This window comes from Budorcas taxicolor, chromosome 11 (genome assembly GCF_023091745.1).
Source record: "Budorcas taxicolor isolate Tak-1 chromosome 11, Takin1.1, whole genome shotgun sequence".
Classification (NCBI taxonomy): domain Eukaryota; kingdom Metazoa; phylum Chordata; class Mammalia; order Artiodactyla; family Bovidae; genus Budorcas; species Budorcas taxicolor.
The window spans coordinates 126,472,418-126,488,900 of NC_068920.1; the positions used below are offsets into that span (position 1 = coordinate 126,472,418).

The 16,483-nt window shown below is 46.0% G+C and overlaps 1 protein-coding gene across 1 annotated transcript; it reads left to right on the forward strand.

Moving 5' to 3' along the window:
• Nucleotides 1-2,830: 2,830 nt before the first annotated feature.
• On the forward strand, nt 2,831-14,953 carry PROKR1 (prokineticin receptor 1). Its single transcript, XM_052649550.1, has 2 exons — nt 2,831-3,417; nt 14,177-14,953. Exons 1-2 carry the CDS (start codon nt 2,831-2,833, stop codon nt 14,871-14,873), a joined length of 1,284 nt encoding a protein of 427 aa, XP_052505510.1. The 3' UTR covers nt 14,874-14,953.
• The last annotated feature ends 1,530 nt before the right edge of the window (nt 14,954-16,483 follow it).

Sequence of the window (16,483 nt, forward strand, 5' to 3'; positions counted from 1 at the left end):
CTTCCTTGCTTTCCGGAAAGCAGTTGTCTGAGCCTCTAACACCGGGGTCAAAAGGCTGAAATGAAGCTGACCCCCGCGTCCAGTTGGGCTTGCCCGGGGGAGCGACGTTTGAGTCGCTCCTAGTGTGTCCTGCGAGGGCGGTGTGGGCAGAAGGGGAGGCTCCTCCCGGTTCTTTGAAATCTCGCCGGCTCATCAGCCCGACCGCCCACTCTGGCGGTGGCTCCGGGGCAGACCAGGTGAGCGGCCGAGCCCCGGGGACTGCAGGGTGGGTACCTCGAAGTCGGCGCTGAGCCCGGCTCCCAGCGCCGCCGCCCTTGTTCCCGCCCCGGGCGGTCGTTCCGGAGCCTGAGCCCAGGGAACGCGCGCTCCCTGCGGCGTGTCCTCGCCTCCAGCTTCGCCTCTGCGTCCTCGACACTCCGGCCCGGGGGCGACTCCCGGGTCCCCAGCCGCGCGCTGGCCTGGGCGCCCCGACGTGGCCCCGCCTGGAGCCCGGACCTCCCAGCCTCGGTGTCTCCCGGAGCCTCGCGGACCCGGAGGAGCACGCCTCCCAGAGCCAGCCACCCGGGCCCTGGGCGCCCCGCGGCCCCCGGGGCGGGGACAGCGAGTGCGGGGCGGAGGTGGCCTCGCCGCGGAGCCGCGGTCCTCTGATCTGCGGCGGCGAGAGAGCAACTCCTGCCTAACCCAGCCAGGAGAAAGCCCCGAGCGGGGACCGTGCTCTTCCTGCCGGCTTCTGGGAGCAGCGGCTCGTGCCCTCCGATCCGGGCTAAAGAGCCCAGGACCTCACCTGCCTGGCTGGGGATTCGGGGATGAATCAGGTACAGAGCGCGCCCTCTGGAGCGATGCTCCAAGGATTCCAGGCTGCCCTGGCCGCCGGGGCGCGGGGGCTTTTGAGTGGGAAGGGGGCTTTCCAAGAGACTCACACTCGTGCTCATATCTTCTCGGGAGCCGGGCTGCCCGCTGCTGTCCTTAGGTGTAGCCTCTGAGGCTCCGGAGGACAAAGTTGCGAGCCGGAGACGGCTTACCAGCAGGGGCTGCGAAGGGAGGCTTCCGGAGATGGGAGGGGTCTGCCCGGGGGTTGGGGAAGTGGGGGCGAGCGCTAAACGCTGGGGCTCCAGAGGACACCAGGTGACAGTGGGGTTCCTCTCGGGGAGATGGGGATGAAGGAGAAAGAAAAGATCGCTGGATAATTTCTCCCCAAATCCCAAAGCTCCTAACACCCGGTCTCCCCAAGAAGTTTTTATGCTCTTTGTTTTAAAAACGTGACTCTGAGTCTTCCAGGTAGCAAGCTTGCAGGGCCTTTTCCAGAGGTGCCCTGTCTCAGAGACACACAGGGCCCGCCAGGGACAAGGACTGTCCCACCCTGACTGGGTCCTTCCTGCCTGGGTGGCAAGCCTGACATCCTCTGCCGTTCAGGCTCTGGATTCTGCTTCTTACATCTGACGGGGGCAAAGGGCAGGGCCTGGGACGGGTAGAACTGATGCTCAGAAGAGAGAAAAACTATCTGAGGAAAATAGAGGGGAAGAATTGGGGGAGAGATGGAACTGGGGCCAAGCCTCCCTAGGGTACAGAGGCACTTTAGTTCTACCCCCAAAGGTAGGCTCCAGGCATGTCACCTGGAACTCTCCTGGGGGTCCTTGGAGTCTTCCTTGTGTCTCCCTGTCCCAGGAATCTCAGACTCTCACATTTCCCCTCCCTCTCCGGATTTCCTGCCCTCCACGGAGCTCTGCAGACACCAGCCTTCTTATTCTATCCCAGCAACCTCGTCTGATGCTTGCAGACTGTGGGACGGACTGGGTCTGCAGGGAAAGTGCAGAGGACATGGGGACTCTGGCTCGCTCTTGGTTCTCTGTTCCCATCGGTGCAGCAGACAACCCCTCCTGATATCCCAGCTCCAGCATCTGGGTCAGGTGGACCCTCCTCTTCCTTGCAGACGACCGAGGAGGCTTGGGTCCTCGCTAGTAATTCCTTGCAGTCCTAGGGTGTAAAACCCTCCCTCTCCACGGAGCTCAGCTTTACAGACATCATTGAGCTCTTGCCTGGAGGATGTCTAAACTCTTTATCTCAGGACACACAACCATCCCAGGAAGGACTTTGCTCCGGTGTCCCCTTTCTAAGTCACTCGGTGATTAGGCTGGGAATTCACCCTGCAGCCCCTGTCTGGGGATGGGCCTTGGTAAATGCTGTGTGTGGCTTCTAGGGTCTCAGCTGCCTTGGATGTAGGAATAGGAAACCCAGCGAGGAGAGGGACAGGCAGCTGATACATAGGCTCTGTGATTTTAGAGCAGTGTTTTGCCAGAAGGAAGGAGGCCAGCTCATGGAGAGCCGTCAGGTTTGTCTCAAAGCCTTGCTTCTTCAATGGGATTCACAATTTCTTTTAAGCCACAGAATGGGACAATTTCACAAGGATATAGTTCAGGCTGTTGAGACAAGGAAAGGATTTTGGAGCAGATCACTTTGGTTCTCTTCAGCCTCCCCACACTCCTTACTTTGGCCCCTGAGAAAAAGTGCAACATTCAGAATCTTCAGTGGAATGGAAATAAACTGAGTTGGTGCCTGTTTGTCTTTATAGCAATCTAACCTTACCTAAATGAGTGGATATGTGGTTTGGATTCCTTTGTTTTCTTCCCCTGGTTCCTTTATTTCTATTCCAACCCAGTGTTCACTCTGGGCAGGTGACTAATGGGCCAGCTTAGGTTACATGATGGTTTTAAATTTGGCCTGGTTTGTGTGTAATGTCTTTTGTGTGCCGATTGTGTGTAATGTCTTTTAAAGGCTTAGGATGAAGCTTGGATTCTGGACCCCATGGATGTTTGCATGGACGCACTGACTCATGAAGGAAAAGCTGAGTTTCAGCAGAAAAGGGAGACCTCAGCCTAGCAACATCACCCCAGAGGAATTCCCAAGAGTGTGGCTCAAGGCTTCAACCAGCCAGATGGAGATCACCATGGGGGTCATGGATGAGAATGCCACCAATACGTCAACCAACTATTTCCCTCTGCTTGACCCCCTCGGAGCCCAAGCTGCTTCTTTCCCCTTCAACTTCAGCTATGGTGACTATGATATGCCCTTGGATGAAGATGAGGATGTGACCAATTCCCGGACCTTTTTTGCCGCCAGGATTGTCATTGGCATGGCGCTGGTGGGTATTATGCTGGTCTGTGGTATCGGCAACTTCATCTTCATCGCTGCGCTGGCCCGCTACAAGAAGCTACGCAGCCTCACCAATCTGCTCATCGCCAACCTGGCCGTCTCTGATTTCCTGGTGGCCATCGTCTGCTGCCCCTTTGAGATGGACTACTACGTGGCGCGCCAGCTCTCCTGGGAGCACGGCCACGTGCTGTGCGCCTCCGTCAACTATCTGCGCACAGTCTCTCTCTACGTCTCCACCAACGCCCTGCTGGCCATCGCCATCGACCGGTGAGTGGGGGTGGGGACAGCCAAGGAAGGGCAGCTGTGACTGATGAGAGGCATCTGTGTTCACCAGAACTGTGGATGCATGGAGGGGCCAAAGGTGGCCCATTTCTTGAAAGCGAGAATTCTAGTTTTCTAGCTGTAAGGAGTCAGGAGGTAGTAGAGGCCCCTAGAGTTGGGTAACCAGAAGGCTGCTGATCTCTCCGCTATGGACTTGCTGCTAGGTGTTGTATCTGTCCAAGGCCTAGAGGCAGACAGCCACCAGGTGGTGTGGAGGGAGAAGTTTAAGTTGCAGGCAGTTACCTCCTGAGTCAACTTGGTAATCGTAAAGGAGGTTTCTATCTCATCAAGACCTACTGTACTAAACATGACACTCTACTAATACCAGTTGACTTTTTAATAGTTATTATTATTTTAAAATTTTTAATGTTATATTGGGCTATAGTAGATTAGGGCTTCCCTGGTGGCTCAGATGGAAAGAATCTGCCTGCAATGTGGGAGACCTGAGTTCGATCTCTGGGTTGGGAAGATCCCCTAGAGAAGGGCATGGCAACCTGCTCTAGTATTCTTGCCTGGAGAATCCCATGGACAGAGGAGCCTGACTACAGTCTATAGGGTCACACAGAGTCCAGCACGACTGAGTGACTAACACTACTACTACAACTATAGTAGATTAACAGTGTTAACACTGGTTGATTTTAAAGGAGGTTGAGGAATTTGTTTTGAAAAAACAAACAAACAAAAGTCAAAACAAAGCATATGCTTACTTAGTCTGTTTTTGTTGCAATAACCAGTTTGCTCCTTTTCATACATTAGCGCGCAACAGTACAGAAGAGCTGATTCTAGTGAAGATAAGTAAAATCAGAAAGAACAGCCTATGCCAGTCTTAGATCTTCAGGCTTTTCATTTAGTATAATCGCCTGTGCTAATGGGCCAGAGCGGTTTTTGTGCCCTCGGGACAGTCTTTGAAGGCTCCTCTGCCCAAAGTTGAACTCTTGTTACAAAACACCTTGCAGTGTAGAGACAGTTACCCTGAGGGTCTGACTGGGCCTATGTGTACTTGGATCTGAATAGTCTGTCTCTCCCCCTTAACCCAGAGGGCCTGAAGCACAGATGCTCTCTGTGTCCCATGGCCCAAAGGCTCTGGTTGCATCTGGCCCACTCCTTGCAATCAGGACATCCCGGGATTGAGAGGGGATTGAGAAGGAGCCTGGCTTTAAAACCTAGAAGCATGTCAGAGGGTTGGCACATTAATCAGCCCCTGGTCTGTCATCTGTAGAAGGTGTTCAGAAGTGTCATCCCTGAAGAAGGCTTGGCTGAGGTCCTCAGCGTGAGCCATGGAGCCCCATGGTGTTCTGTCCACCCATGAACAGACCCTGGGTGAATATGTGGAAGGAGCAGGAGGGGGACAGTCAAGCAGAGTACCTGCCTCCCAAGTCCTCCTCACAGCTGTTGAGGAAGATCTCCAGGGACCTTGTCTCTGAACTTTTCTGAAAGTGGAAGCTGCACCGTCTCTTTTAGCACAAGAGCAGGACAAAACATATGAGGTCATTTCCTGAAGTTTCGCTCTAGCAGGACATCATTTCAGTGGCTGGGTACTCCTAGCCACTGTGGGCGGGTAGGTAGATGCCTGCTGTGGGGTGGGCCTCTGCTGCCTGCGTGAGACCCATTTTACCAGGGAGGGTCCTACTGGTGGAAAGGGGTAACACTGAAAGAAGAAGCAGCTTCAAGGGGAATGGAAGCCAGGGTAAAATCAGGACATCAGGCTATTCTGAACATGTAAGATAATATTATCTATTATTATGGCAATCAACTCACCTCCATTTACCAAACTCTTTCAAATTCTTATTCCACTTTCATATGAAACTCAGCTTGTCTGAAATATTGCAGGCATTTCTCTTATAGTAGGGGTTTTAATTGGGAGCATGTTTTGCATCCTGGGGACTGCTCTTATTTAGAGTAGCGTTGTGATTGGAAACTTGAACCCAGACGCTGGAGGAAATGGTGTTGCCTGCACAGGACCATCCAATGGCCTTGGCCGACTGACTGACTGCTCTAACGCCTTAAGTTAATTTAGTGATGATTGTGATCTTTGTTTCAAATTATTTATATTTTTATGTGTTTTTCACATGTCAAATTTCAGTTTCATGAATAGATTCTTGTTTGCCCTCATGTGTTCAGGATTTGATCAGTGATTTTCAGGTTTGATTTTGTTGGGAACTAGTTTTTATCTTGATATAACAAATATGCCCACAGTTATGAAAAGATCTTTAATTTTATCAATTTCTGTAGGAATGGTATGAGCAGTTGGTCTGTTGTTCAGTCACGTCCGACTCTTTGTGACCCCATGGGCTCTAGCCTGCCAGGCTCCTCTGTCCAAGGAATTCTCCAGGAAAGAATACTAGAGTGGGTTGCCATTTCCTTCTCCAGGGAATCTTCCCGAAACAGGGATCCAACCAGGCTCTCCCACATTGCAGGCAGATTCTTTACCATCTGAGTCACCAGAGAATCCCAAGCAGTTAGTCTGCCTGGGTTTAAACTCCTACTGCACTGTCTATTGGCTTCAGGGTTTTGTTACTTGACCCCTCTCTGCTTTAGTTTTCTCATGTAGAATATGAGAATGATAAGAAAACTTAATGTATTGGATTGCTTTAAAGATAACATGAAATAACACATATAATTCTTTAGAACAATGCTTTAAGCAGAGTAAGGACTAAATAAACAGCGGATGTTATCATATGTAAATTACCCTTTAAAGGAACAATAATAACAAAACCAGATAAACTATGACTATTTCTGATTGGCTAGCCTCTTTGCTTTCATCACAGTGGTTGTTTTATGATTTGATTAAAGAAATAGTACTACAAAGTTTCTAAGAAATCTAGCTCTCAAGTTATAGTAGAACAGAACTATTTATCTCCTACCTGTTCTCTGTCTCTACTATTGGTTCCATGGTTCTCCCAGGCATCTAACCTGGCAAATCCCTTTTGTCCTTGCTGCTTTCTCCCTTTTTCCACCATTCATTTTATCCCCAGGGCCTGACAGTACCCCCCACCCACAACCCCCGCTCCCACCTCCCACTTTTCCAGCATGGGCTGAACTCTCGCAGTCTTCTCTTGGTCTTCCTGCCACCTCTTTTTTTCAGCTCTGCCCCTCTGCCAACCCTACCCTCTCACAATCCATTCTAAACATTCATTCATTCACTCATTTGTTCATTCAAACAATGCATTTTTATAGAGCGCCTCTGATGTGACAACTGTTACAAACACTGGTGAAATGATGGTGAATGAGCAAAAAATTCCTTGCACTCGTGAAGCTTGATGGAGAGAGATCAGTCAGGCAAGCAAAGAAGGAAGGTAATTTCAGAACATCAGAAATACTCTGAGTAAAAGCAAAAATACACATACCCTATAATGAAAAAGAATCCAAAAAACAAGTACATGTAGGCATAACTGAATCACTTTGCTATACACCTGAACCTAAGGCAACATTGTAAATTAAGTGTTCTTCAATAAGACAGACAGACACACAAGCAAACACAGAGTGACGGAGAGTGGGAGTTGCTCTAGGTGGGAGTCAGGAAACGTATCTCAGAAGAGATATTGACACAGATCTCTGAATGATGGAGGCAAAAAAAACTGGCCTTGTAAAGACTGGGAAAGAGTATTCCAGACCCAAGGTGCAAAGGCCTCAAGATGGGAGCAAAATTGAAGGTTGTAGGAATAGTGAGAAGGGCCCTGTAGACTGAGGGAAGAAAGCAAGACTACAGCCAAATTAATCTTCTGCCTCATACACCCCTCCCTCTCTTGCTTGAAAGACCTCTAACACCACCATTGTCTACAGAACACGGCTGGAATCTTTTCATCTGCTTTTCCAGTGTCTTATTGAGCTCCAGACCGCCTGCCAGTCTCATGCTGGGTAAACACATTGATGTCCTGTTTTCCAAAAACAGGTTGCAATTTTTTTGAGAACGGTCACCATGGCCTATTACATTTCTGTTCATCCACAGCTAGGTACTTGTCGAGGGTAAAGTTTTATTAAGATTCTAAGTACCCGGAGTTCACAGTCAGCAAAAGGTTATGAAAGAAGTAAGACATGATCCCTATTCTTGGGAAGCTTGTCATCTAGGGTGCAGGGAGGGGTGAGAACTAACATGGAAGAGTTAGAGAGGAAGTAAAGCGTCAGTTTGAAATGAAATTTAGAAAACAGGAAGATCATCCAATACCAGAAGAGTCAAAGGAGGCCTCATGCAGGAGACAGATTTTTAACTTGGCTTCAACCAGTGACTATCAGTAAAGAAGAAGAAAGGATTTCTAAGAGGGTAGAATGGTGTTTGCAAAAGCTGAGAGGTGAGAATGCTTGAGTGAGAGTGAGATCCAGGGAGGACAAGAGGTGTGGGGACAGAGCAAAGAATGCAAGAGAGTAGAGCTCAGAAAGAACAGGAGCCTGCTCTAAAAAATAAACAAATGGGACCTGGTTAAACTTAAAAGCTTTTGTACAAAGGAGGAAACCATAAGCAAGGTGACAAGACAATCCTCAGAGTGGGAGAGAATAGCAAATGAAATAGCTAATCTCCAAAATATGCAAGCATATGAAGCTCAATACCAGAAAAGCAAACACAACCCAAAAGCAAGCAGAAGATTTGGACATTTCTCCAAAGAAGGCATACAGATGGCTAAGAAACACGTGAAAAGATGCTCAACATCGCTCCTTATTAGAGAAAGGCAAATCAAAACTACAATGAGGTATCATCTCACACCCATCAGAATGGCCCTCATCAAAAAGTTTACAAACAATAAATGTTGGAGAGGGTGTGGAGAAAAAGGAACCCTCTTCCACTGTTGGTGGGAGTGCAAATTGAAACAGCCACTGTAAAGAACAGACTGGAGATTCCTTAAAATGCTAGGAATAAAACTACCATACAACCCAACACTCCCACTACTGGACATATACCCTGAGGAAACCATAACTGAAGAATACACATGTACCTCTATGTTCATTGCAACACTATTTACAATAGCTAGGAGATGGAATCACTCTAGATGTCCATTGACAGATGAATGGATAAAGAAATTATACATATACACAATGGAATATTGCTCAGCTATTAAAAGGAATGCATTTGAATCCGTTCTAATGAGGTGAATTAACCTTGAGCCTATTATAGAGCGTGAAGAAGGTCAGAAAGAGAAAGACAAATACTGTATATTAATTCATATATATGGAATCTAGAAAGATGGTACTGATGAACCTATCTACAGGGCAGCAGTGGAGATGCAGACATAGAGAACAGACTTTTAGACACAGTGTGGGAGAGAGAAGGTGGGATGATTTGAGAGAGTAGCATTGAAACATTATACATTACCATATGTAAAGTAGAGAGCCAGTGGGAATTTGTTGTATGATACAGGGAACCCAAAGCTGGTGCTCTGGGACAACCTAGAGGGGTGGGGTGGGGAGGGAAGGGGGAAGGAAGTTTAAGAGGGAGGAGACATGTGTATACCTATGGCTGATTCATGTTGACATATGGCAGAAACCATCACAATATTGTAAAGTAATTATCCTCCAATTAAAAATAAAATAAAATTTTAAAATAAAATGTTGTGCTATAGGATCACAAAATCTGAGCACATGGAGTTAGACCTGGGGGTAGCAGGGAACTGAGAAAAACCCTCAGAGCACCCTGTCCCCTAGGTCTGGGTTTCCTCTTTGATGGCCGCACAATCCTTGGGGTGTATCTTGGGATCTCAGGCACATAGGGCACTGGAGTCCCTTCTTTTACCTGGAATCTAGGGGAAGCTGACCGGTCAGCCTGCCTGTTGGCCGCTCTTCTCTACTGTCTGGATGAGGCAACTAAGGCAGAAGGAACAGCACTCAGCCTTAGGAAGCACAAATACTTCCTGGTGAGCTTTTTGGTTGCTTAAGGAGCAGGTTGTGCATTAGCTGCCCATCCCGTGAGCCACCTAGTAGCCACTGTGATCACCATTTCCATGATGAGATCTGGGGCTGAGTCCTGGGGACAGAAAAGGAGCTCCAAGCCTTTTTGCTTAGTCACACAACCCACTGCCATCACACAGCTAGTGGCTGGACATTTCTTTGTCTGGCAGCCTTCGTTCTTTGTTCTCTGGGAAATACTGACTGTAAGTGTATCTGAACCTGAGCCATTGTAGTGTTAGACACACTGGTCAAGCCAATGGCATACTCCTAAGCAAAGGAAAGTAGTTGCCAACTATCTAACTCCACTTTGGAACATCTATCGGTAGAAACTGACTATGATGAAAAGAAGACAGGGGCTGCTAGGATTTCAGGAGGGAAGGATGAAGGGTTGCTTGTTCTGGTTGGAAATGAAAAGAACAAACAGAGTACTGGAGAACACACTGGATTTGGAACAAGATACGATGGATCTGCATCATCACTATCAGTTCAGTTCAGTCGCTCAGTCGTGTCTGACTCTTTGCGACCCCATGAACCGCAGCACGCCAGCCTCCCTGTCCATCACCAACTCCTGGAGTTCACCTAAGCCCATGTCCATTGAGTCAGTGATACCATCCAACCATCTCCTCCTCTGTCATCCCCTTCTCCTCCTGCCCTCAATCTTTCCCAGCATCAGGGTCTTTTCAAATGAGTCAGCTCTTCGCATCAGGTGGCCAAAGTACTAGAGTTTCAGCTTCAGCATCAGTCCTTCCAATGAATATTCAGGACTGATTTCCTTTAGGATGGATTGGTTGGATCTCCTTGCAGTCCAAGGGACTCTCAAGAGTCTTCTCCAACACCACAGTTCAAAAGCATCAATTCTTTGGCGCTCAGCTTTCTTTATAGTCCAACTCTCACATCCATACACAACCACGGAAAAACCGTAGCCTTGACAGGACAGACCTTTGTTGACAAAGTAATGTCTCTGCTTTTTAATATGCTATCTAAGTTGGTCATAACTTTCCTTCCAAGGAGTGAGTGTCTTTTAATTTCATGGCTGCAATCACTATCTACAGTGATTTTGGAGCTCAGAAAAATAGTCAGCCACTGCTTCCCCCTCTATTTGCCATGAAGTGATGGGACCAGATGCCATGATCTTAGTTTTCTGAATGTTGAGCTTTAAGTCAACTTTTTCACTCTCCTCTTTCACCTTCATCAAGAGGCTCTTTAGTTCTTCTTCACTTTCTGCCATCAGGGTGGTGTCATCTGCATATCTGAGGTTATTGATATTTCTCCCGGCAATCTTGATTCCAGCCTGTGCTTCCTCCAGCCCAGAGTTTCTTATGATGTACTCGGCATAGAAGTTAAATAAGCAGGGTGACAACATACAGCCTAGTTCTGTCAACTGCTAGCTGCATGGCTTTTGACAGTTATTTAACTTCTTCACATCTCAGTTTGCTCATCTGTAAGATAGGCATCTTTGCTTCATTAGCAATAGGGTTGGGGTTATCTAATGAGAAAGTAGATTTGAAAATGCTCTGTAAATTGTAAGCTGCTTTACAAACTTAAGCAAGTATTACTAATAATATGCCTCCTTGGTGGCTCATGTAGTAAAGAATCTGCCAGCAATGCAGGAGACCTGGGTTCAATCCCTGGGTTGGGAAGATCCCCTGGAGAAGGCAATGGGAACCCACTCCAGTGTTTTTGCCTGGAGAATCCCATGGACAGAGGGGCCTGATGCGCTACAGTCCATGGGGTCACAAAGAGTCAGACATGACTGACTTACTAATAATGGAGTTCAGAGTGTAGCATAGCCAAGGCTGGTGGCTATCCTTGAAACAGTTTTCTGCAATTTGCTTATTGGTAAATGTATTTGGAAGGCCTCTTGCACACCTCCTGGTGCTAATCTTGGGAATGGAGGTGGGGTGATGTCAGGATGAACTGATGGACAGTCACAGATTACCCTGAAGATTGGTGTTGATGCAAAAATGAATAAATCCAATAAAGTAGATCCAATAAAATAGAGCCAAGTAGCAGAGAACTTGCAAATGCAGGATTTACAAGTAACAGGTGAAAAAAAATTGCTTGCTATACAAAATAGCTCTGAAAAATACATTTTAGGATACTAACAATTTCTTGCATATTAACAGTTTATTGTTTATATGCAGTGTCACTTTGGAGCCTCACAGTATCTCTGTGAGTTTGGAAAGGCAGTTGATATTCCCATGTCACAGATAAGGAAATTGAGTCCACAGGGCTAAGAAAATGACACATTCACATGATAAGTCTGTGGCAAAGCTGGGATTAGATTCTTAATATTCTCATTCCTGCATCAGTATTCTCTCCTACATGGTCATTGAAAAAAGACTCTGAGTTCGAAACAGCATAAAAACTTAGGAAATTACTAGTGGGAAAAGAAGGAATAGAATTGTATAGTGTAAGTTCAGATAGCAAGCAAGTATGAATACAGAAACACTCTTTGACAGAGTAATCAGCAGAACATGGTGGGGTAGATAAGAGAGAGAGATGATGAGAACAGAAGCTCTAAACTCTTAGTTTTTGATATGACTCAGAGCAGATTGGATGCCCTCCTACGGCAGAAGTGACATGGTCTTCAGGGAGGTCCACTGCATGCATTGGCAAAGGCACTGCCAACATGCTGCAGGCATTCCCATTTCACCCTCAGCATCCAGCCTGGGAGACTGGTGACTACCAGGGTTTGTTGTTGGTGGTAGAACCTGTCAAGCAGTCAGCTGGGTGGCCAGGGTGAACCCAACCCATCCAACTTCATCTAACATCTGGAAGAGAGCAGAAGTCTTGTGCCAGTGAACTCTCCAAATGACACTCAGTGGGGTTGGTTGTCTGTGTTATGGGATGGACAGAAACAGCAGAAATATGATATGAAAAAAAAAAAGAATGAACCTCCTCTTCCAATCAGAATCCCAAGTAAGATGACCTTAAGGGGATCAGTTGCAAAGAAAACAGGATTGTTTAGCTTTCTTCAGGCCCCTGTCATGTTTGCCCTTGGTTTTACCAAGAATAAGCTGTGGACACGTGAGGATATGTTTATTTCCAGTGTTGATTAGTCATTCCCTCCCACTTCACTTTCCATCTTTCTCCTTCTCCTGCTTCTACCCCCTGCCAGACAGAATGTCTTCCAGGAAATCAGAGCTGTCTGCCTAAGTGTGTGCACTCTCTCTGGGAAGGATGCTTTCATACTGCACGAATGACTCACATCCCTCAGAAAATGCTCTCTCTTCTTTCCTGGATGACTGTGGTAACAGCAGTGTGGTTTAGGGGGAAAGGACAAAAGCAATATCTTTTAATGTCTGTTGCTTTGTGGTTCAAAAAACATGTTCATGTGTATTCTCAATTGATTTTCACATCAACCATGTGAGATAGGGTTAAATGTTTTCTATTGAGAGTACTATGGTATATGACCTTAAGAAAGTCAGTCATTTCTCACTAAGCTGCATTTTCCAGCCAGAAAAATAAGATAAATGGTCACATGCTTTTCTTTCACCTTTGCATGTAGAGCAATGTTTTTAATGTATTTAAAAGTATTGAATGAAAGTAAAACCTTGCCCACTATTTCTATCAGAAAGGGCAAATTCTCCCAACAAGTCCTTGGAATTTTCAAGTCCCATTAACTCTAAACTGTGGGGTAATTAGAGTGAATTTCCCTGAAAACAGCATGGACCTGGAATAGTGCCAGGCTAGAAACCAATAGGAGATGTTATTATTACATTTAATAATAATAGTTGCCATTTATTGAGTATATGCCATGTTTAAAACTGTGCCAGAAATTGTGTATGTAATGGCATGTTTAATCTTTAAAAACAAACAAGCAAAAACTTTTGCAGATAAGGAAGTTGAGATTCAGAGAGATTAAATATAAATTGCCTGTCCTGGGCATATATCTGGAGAAAATGCTAATTCAAAAAGATACACCTGTGGTGGATTCATGTCAATGTATGGCAAAACCAATACAGTATTGTAAAGTAAAATAAAGTAAAAATAAAAAAAAATAAGTCAATATGAAAAAAAAAAAAAAGATACATGCAGCCCTATGTTCATAGCCATACTATTCGTAATAGCCAAGACATGGACCTAAATGGCCATCGACAGCTGAATGGACAAAGAAGATGTGGTACATATATACAATGGAATATTACTTAGCCATAAACAGTGAAATAATGTCACTTGCAGCAACAAGGATGGACCTAGAAGTTATCATACTCAGTGAAGTAAGTCAGAAAGAGAAAGATAAATATCATTAGGTATCCCTTGTATGTGGAATCTAAGAAGTGAAGTGAAGTGAAGTGGCTCAGTCGTGTCTGACTCTTTGTGACGCCATGGACTGTAGCCTACCAGGCTCCTCTGTCCATGGAATTTTCCAGGTGAGAATATTGGAGTGGATTGCCATAAAACATGACCTAAATGAACTTATCTATGAAACAGAAGAGACTCACAGATATACAGAACAGACTTGTTTTTGCCAAGGGGCAAGGGGTGGGGGTTGGAGCAGGGATAGATTACCAGTTTGAGGTTAGCAGATGCAAACTATTATATATAGAATGGATAAACAGCAAGGTCCTACTGTTATAGCACAGGGATGTATATTTGCTATACAGCAGAAATTAACATTGTAAAACAACTGTCCTTCAATTAAAAAGAACTTGCCTGAGGTTGCACAGCTAGTAAGATGTGGGGCTGGAGCTGGCATGCAAGTCTGCCTTTCCTGGAAGCCCACATACCATAGGTGCCATTTGATTGTGCCTCAATGTTGCAAAAATAATATCCTCCAGCACTTCCTTACTACATGTTGATACCAACTGTGTCCTTATCCTAGATATCTGGCCATTGTCCACCCGCTGAGACCCCGGATGAAGTATCAAACAGCCACCGGCTTGATTGCCTTGGTGTGGGTGGTGTCCATCCTCATTGCCATACCATCAGCCTACTTCACCACTGAAACAGTCCTCATCATTGTCAAGAGCCAGAAGAAGATTTTCTGTGGCCAGATCTGGCCAGTAGACCAGCAGATCTACTACAAGTCCTACTTCCTCTTCATCTTTGGCATCGAGTTCGTGGGCCCAGTGGTCACCATGACCCTATGCTATGCCAGGATCTCCCGAGAGCTCTGGTTCAAGGCCGTCCCTGGTTTCCAGACGGAGCAGATCCGGAAGCGACTGCGCTGTCGCCGGAAGACGGTCCTGGTGCTCATGTGCATCCTCACTGCGTACGTGCTGTGCTGGGCGCCCTTCTACGGCTTCGCCATCGTGCGGGACTTCTTCCCCACAGTGTTTGTGAAGGAGAAACACTATCTCACGGCCTTCTATGTGGTCGAGTGCATTGCTATGAGCAACAGCATGATCAACACCGTGTGCTTTGTGACTGTCAAGAATAACACCATCAAGTACTTCAAGAAGGTTATGCTACTCCACTGGAAGGCTTCTTACAACGGCAGTAAGTCCAGTGGGGATCTTGACCTCAAAACCACGGGGGTGCCTGCCACAGAAGAGGTGGACTGCATCAGGCTGAAATAACTCCAGAACAGGACCTTTGGGCCCCTGACAATGTGCTTAAGCCCACACTATCAACCAAGAACTGTAGGTCTGCCACAGGGCAAAAGAAATGGACAAATATGTCAGTGCTGTGTTCCGGGAGCTCAGAATCTCTAAAACTGGTGTGACTACACCATTACCAGTGGCTGACATTCAATGAACATCTAATTTGTGCAAAGTGTAGGCACTGGTGAAATCTATATCAGTTGACTATATTTGATTGGCAAAAAGAAATAGGGATTAAACAACAACAACAAAAAAATGATGGGACATAGTGTGGAATTATGGGTTTTCCAGAAGGGAGCCTGAGTAGTCACCTAAAACTGTGGTATAGATGTTTGTAGCGTGAGGTTCTCTCTGGATCATCTCAGCTACTCATCAGATACTGAGATAACCTATCTCTGGGATTGTTCTTAGGCTTGAGTTCACTCCTGACACTTGCTGGCCTGGGGCAAGAATACAGAGCAGGTTCCTGGCACTTTCTGCAATCTTCCCTTCTATGCCTGGTTCTGACTCTCACCCTGGGCACCCAGGAAAGAAAGAAACATACAAATAGGCGGTGGTGGGGTGGGGGGGGGGGGGGGGCAACAGTGAGATTCAGAGACTACAGGCTTATTGAGGGCTTGTCCCTCTTTTTAATCCACCTCCTTTGTTTGGTGTTTTGGCTTTGGAAATTTGGAACCAGAAGATATGACCCATGCTTGGATCTATCACCTGTATGGGCCTGGGTAAGGCCTCTCAGAGGCAATGAAGATGATATAATACCTGTGACAGCTACCAGTGCAGTGACCATGAAGAACCAATGAGATAATATATGGAAAAACTCTTTGAACCATGCAAGTAATCAAGAGTAGACTAATAGCTATGTGTAGCGCCCTGGAAAGGAAAAGCTTGTCATCTTAGCTTATATATCTAGAATCCTCACCATCTCTCCCTTTCATATTGTTTGTGTGAATTATTCCTTTGCCCCTGTTAGCAGTTCTATATATGCATTATGTTCCTAATAACAGATTGGTACAATAAGGCATTGAAATTTGATGGCAGAATTGTGAAAGGAAATGGTAGATAGGTCTCCAGTGAGAAAATGAGCTCAAGGTTTTAGAAACTTCAGAATCAGAGCATCTTTGTGATTGATCATGGAAGTATCAGTCATGCCTGTTTCTAGCCATGTGAATCTGGGGGATGTGATACTTGTTTCTCTGTCTGGTTTCATCTCATGGGGGTGGATAGATGTGGAATGGATTTATCTTCTTATTAAATAATTCTAGAGCAGCACATCTATTGACATAATGCTATTTAAGTGATGTATGTATGGTGTTTCCCCCTCCAAATATAGTCAGCTCTTTAGTTTTGGTGGCAAAGTTGTTGTTGTTGTTGTTGTTTTTTAAATAGTTACTATATTTGCCTGGAAGACATATTTCTAAAACCTATTTGTTTCTTTTTATTCATCATCCAGCAGATTTACCCTCTGGTTTAACTAGAATACTCTCAGAGAATGAGAACTAATTAAAATATTAGCCTGAAGCCAATCCGCTTTGGAAGGCAATTCTATCGCATTCTAAAACTAGGAAAGTTTAATTTTTGAACTGAAA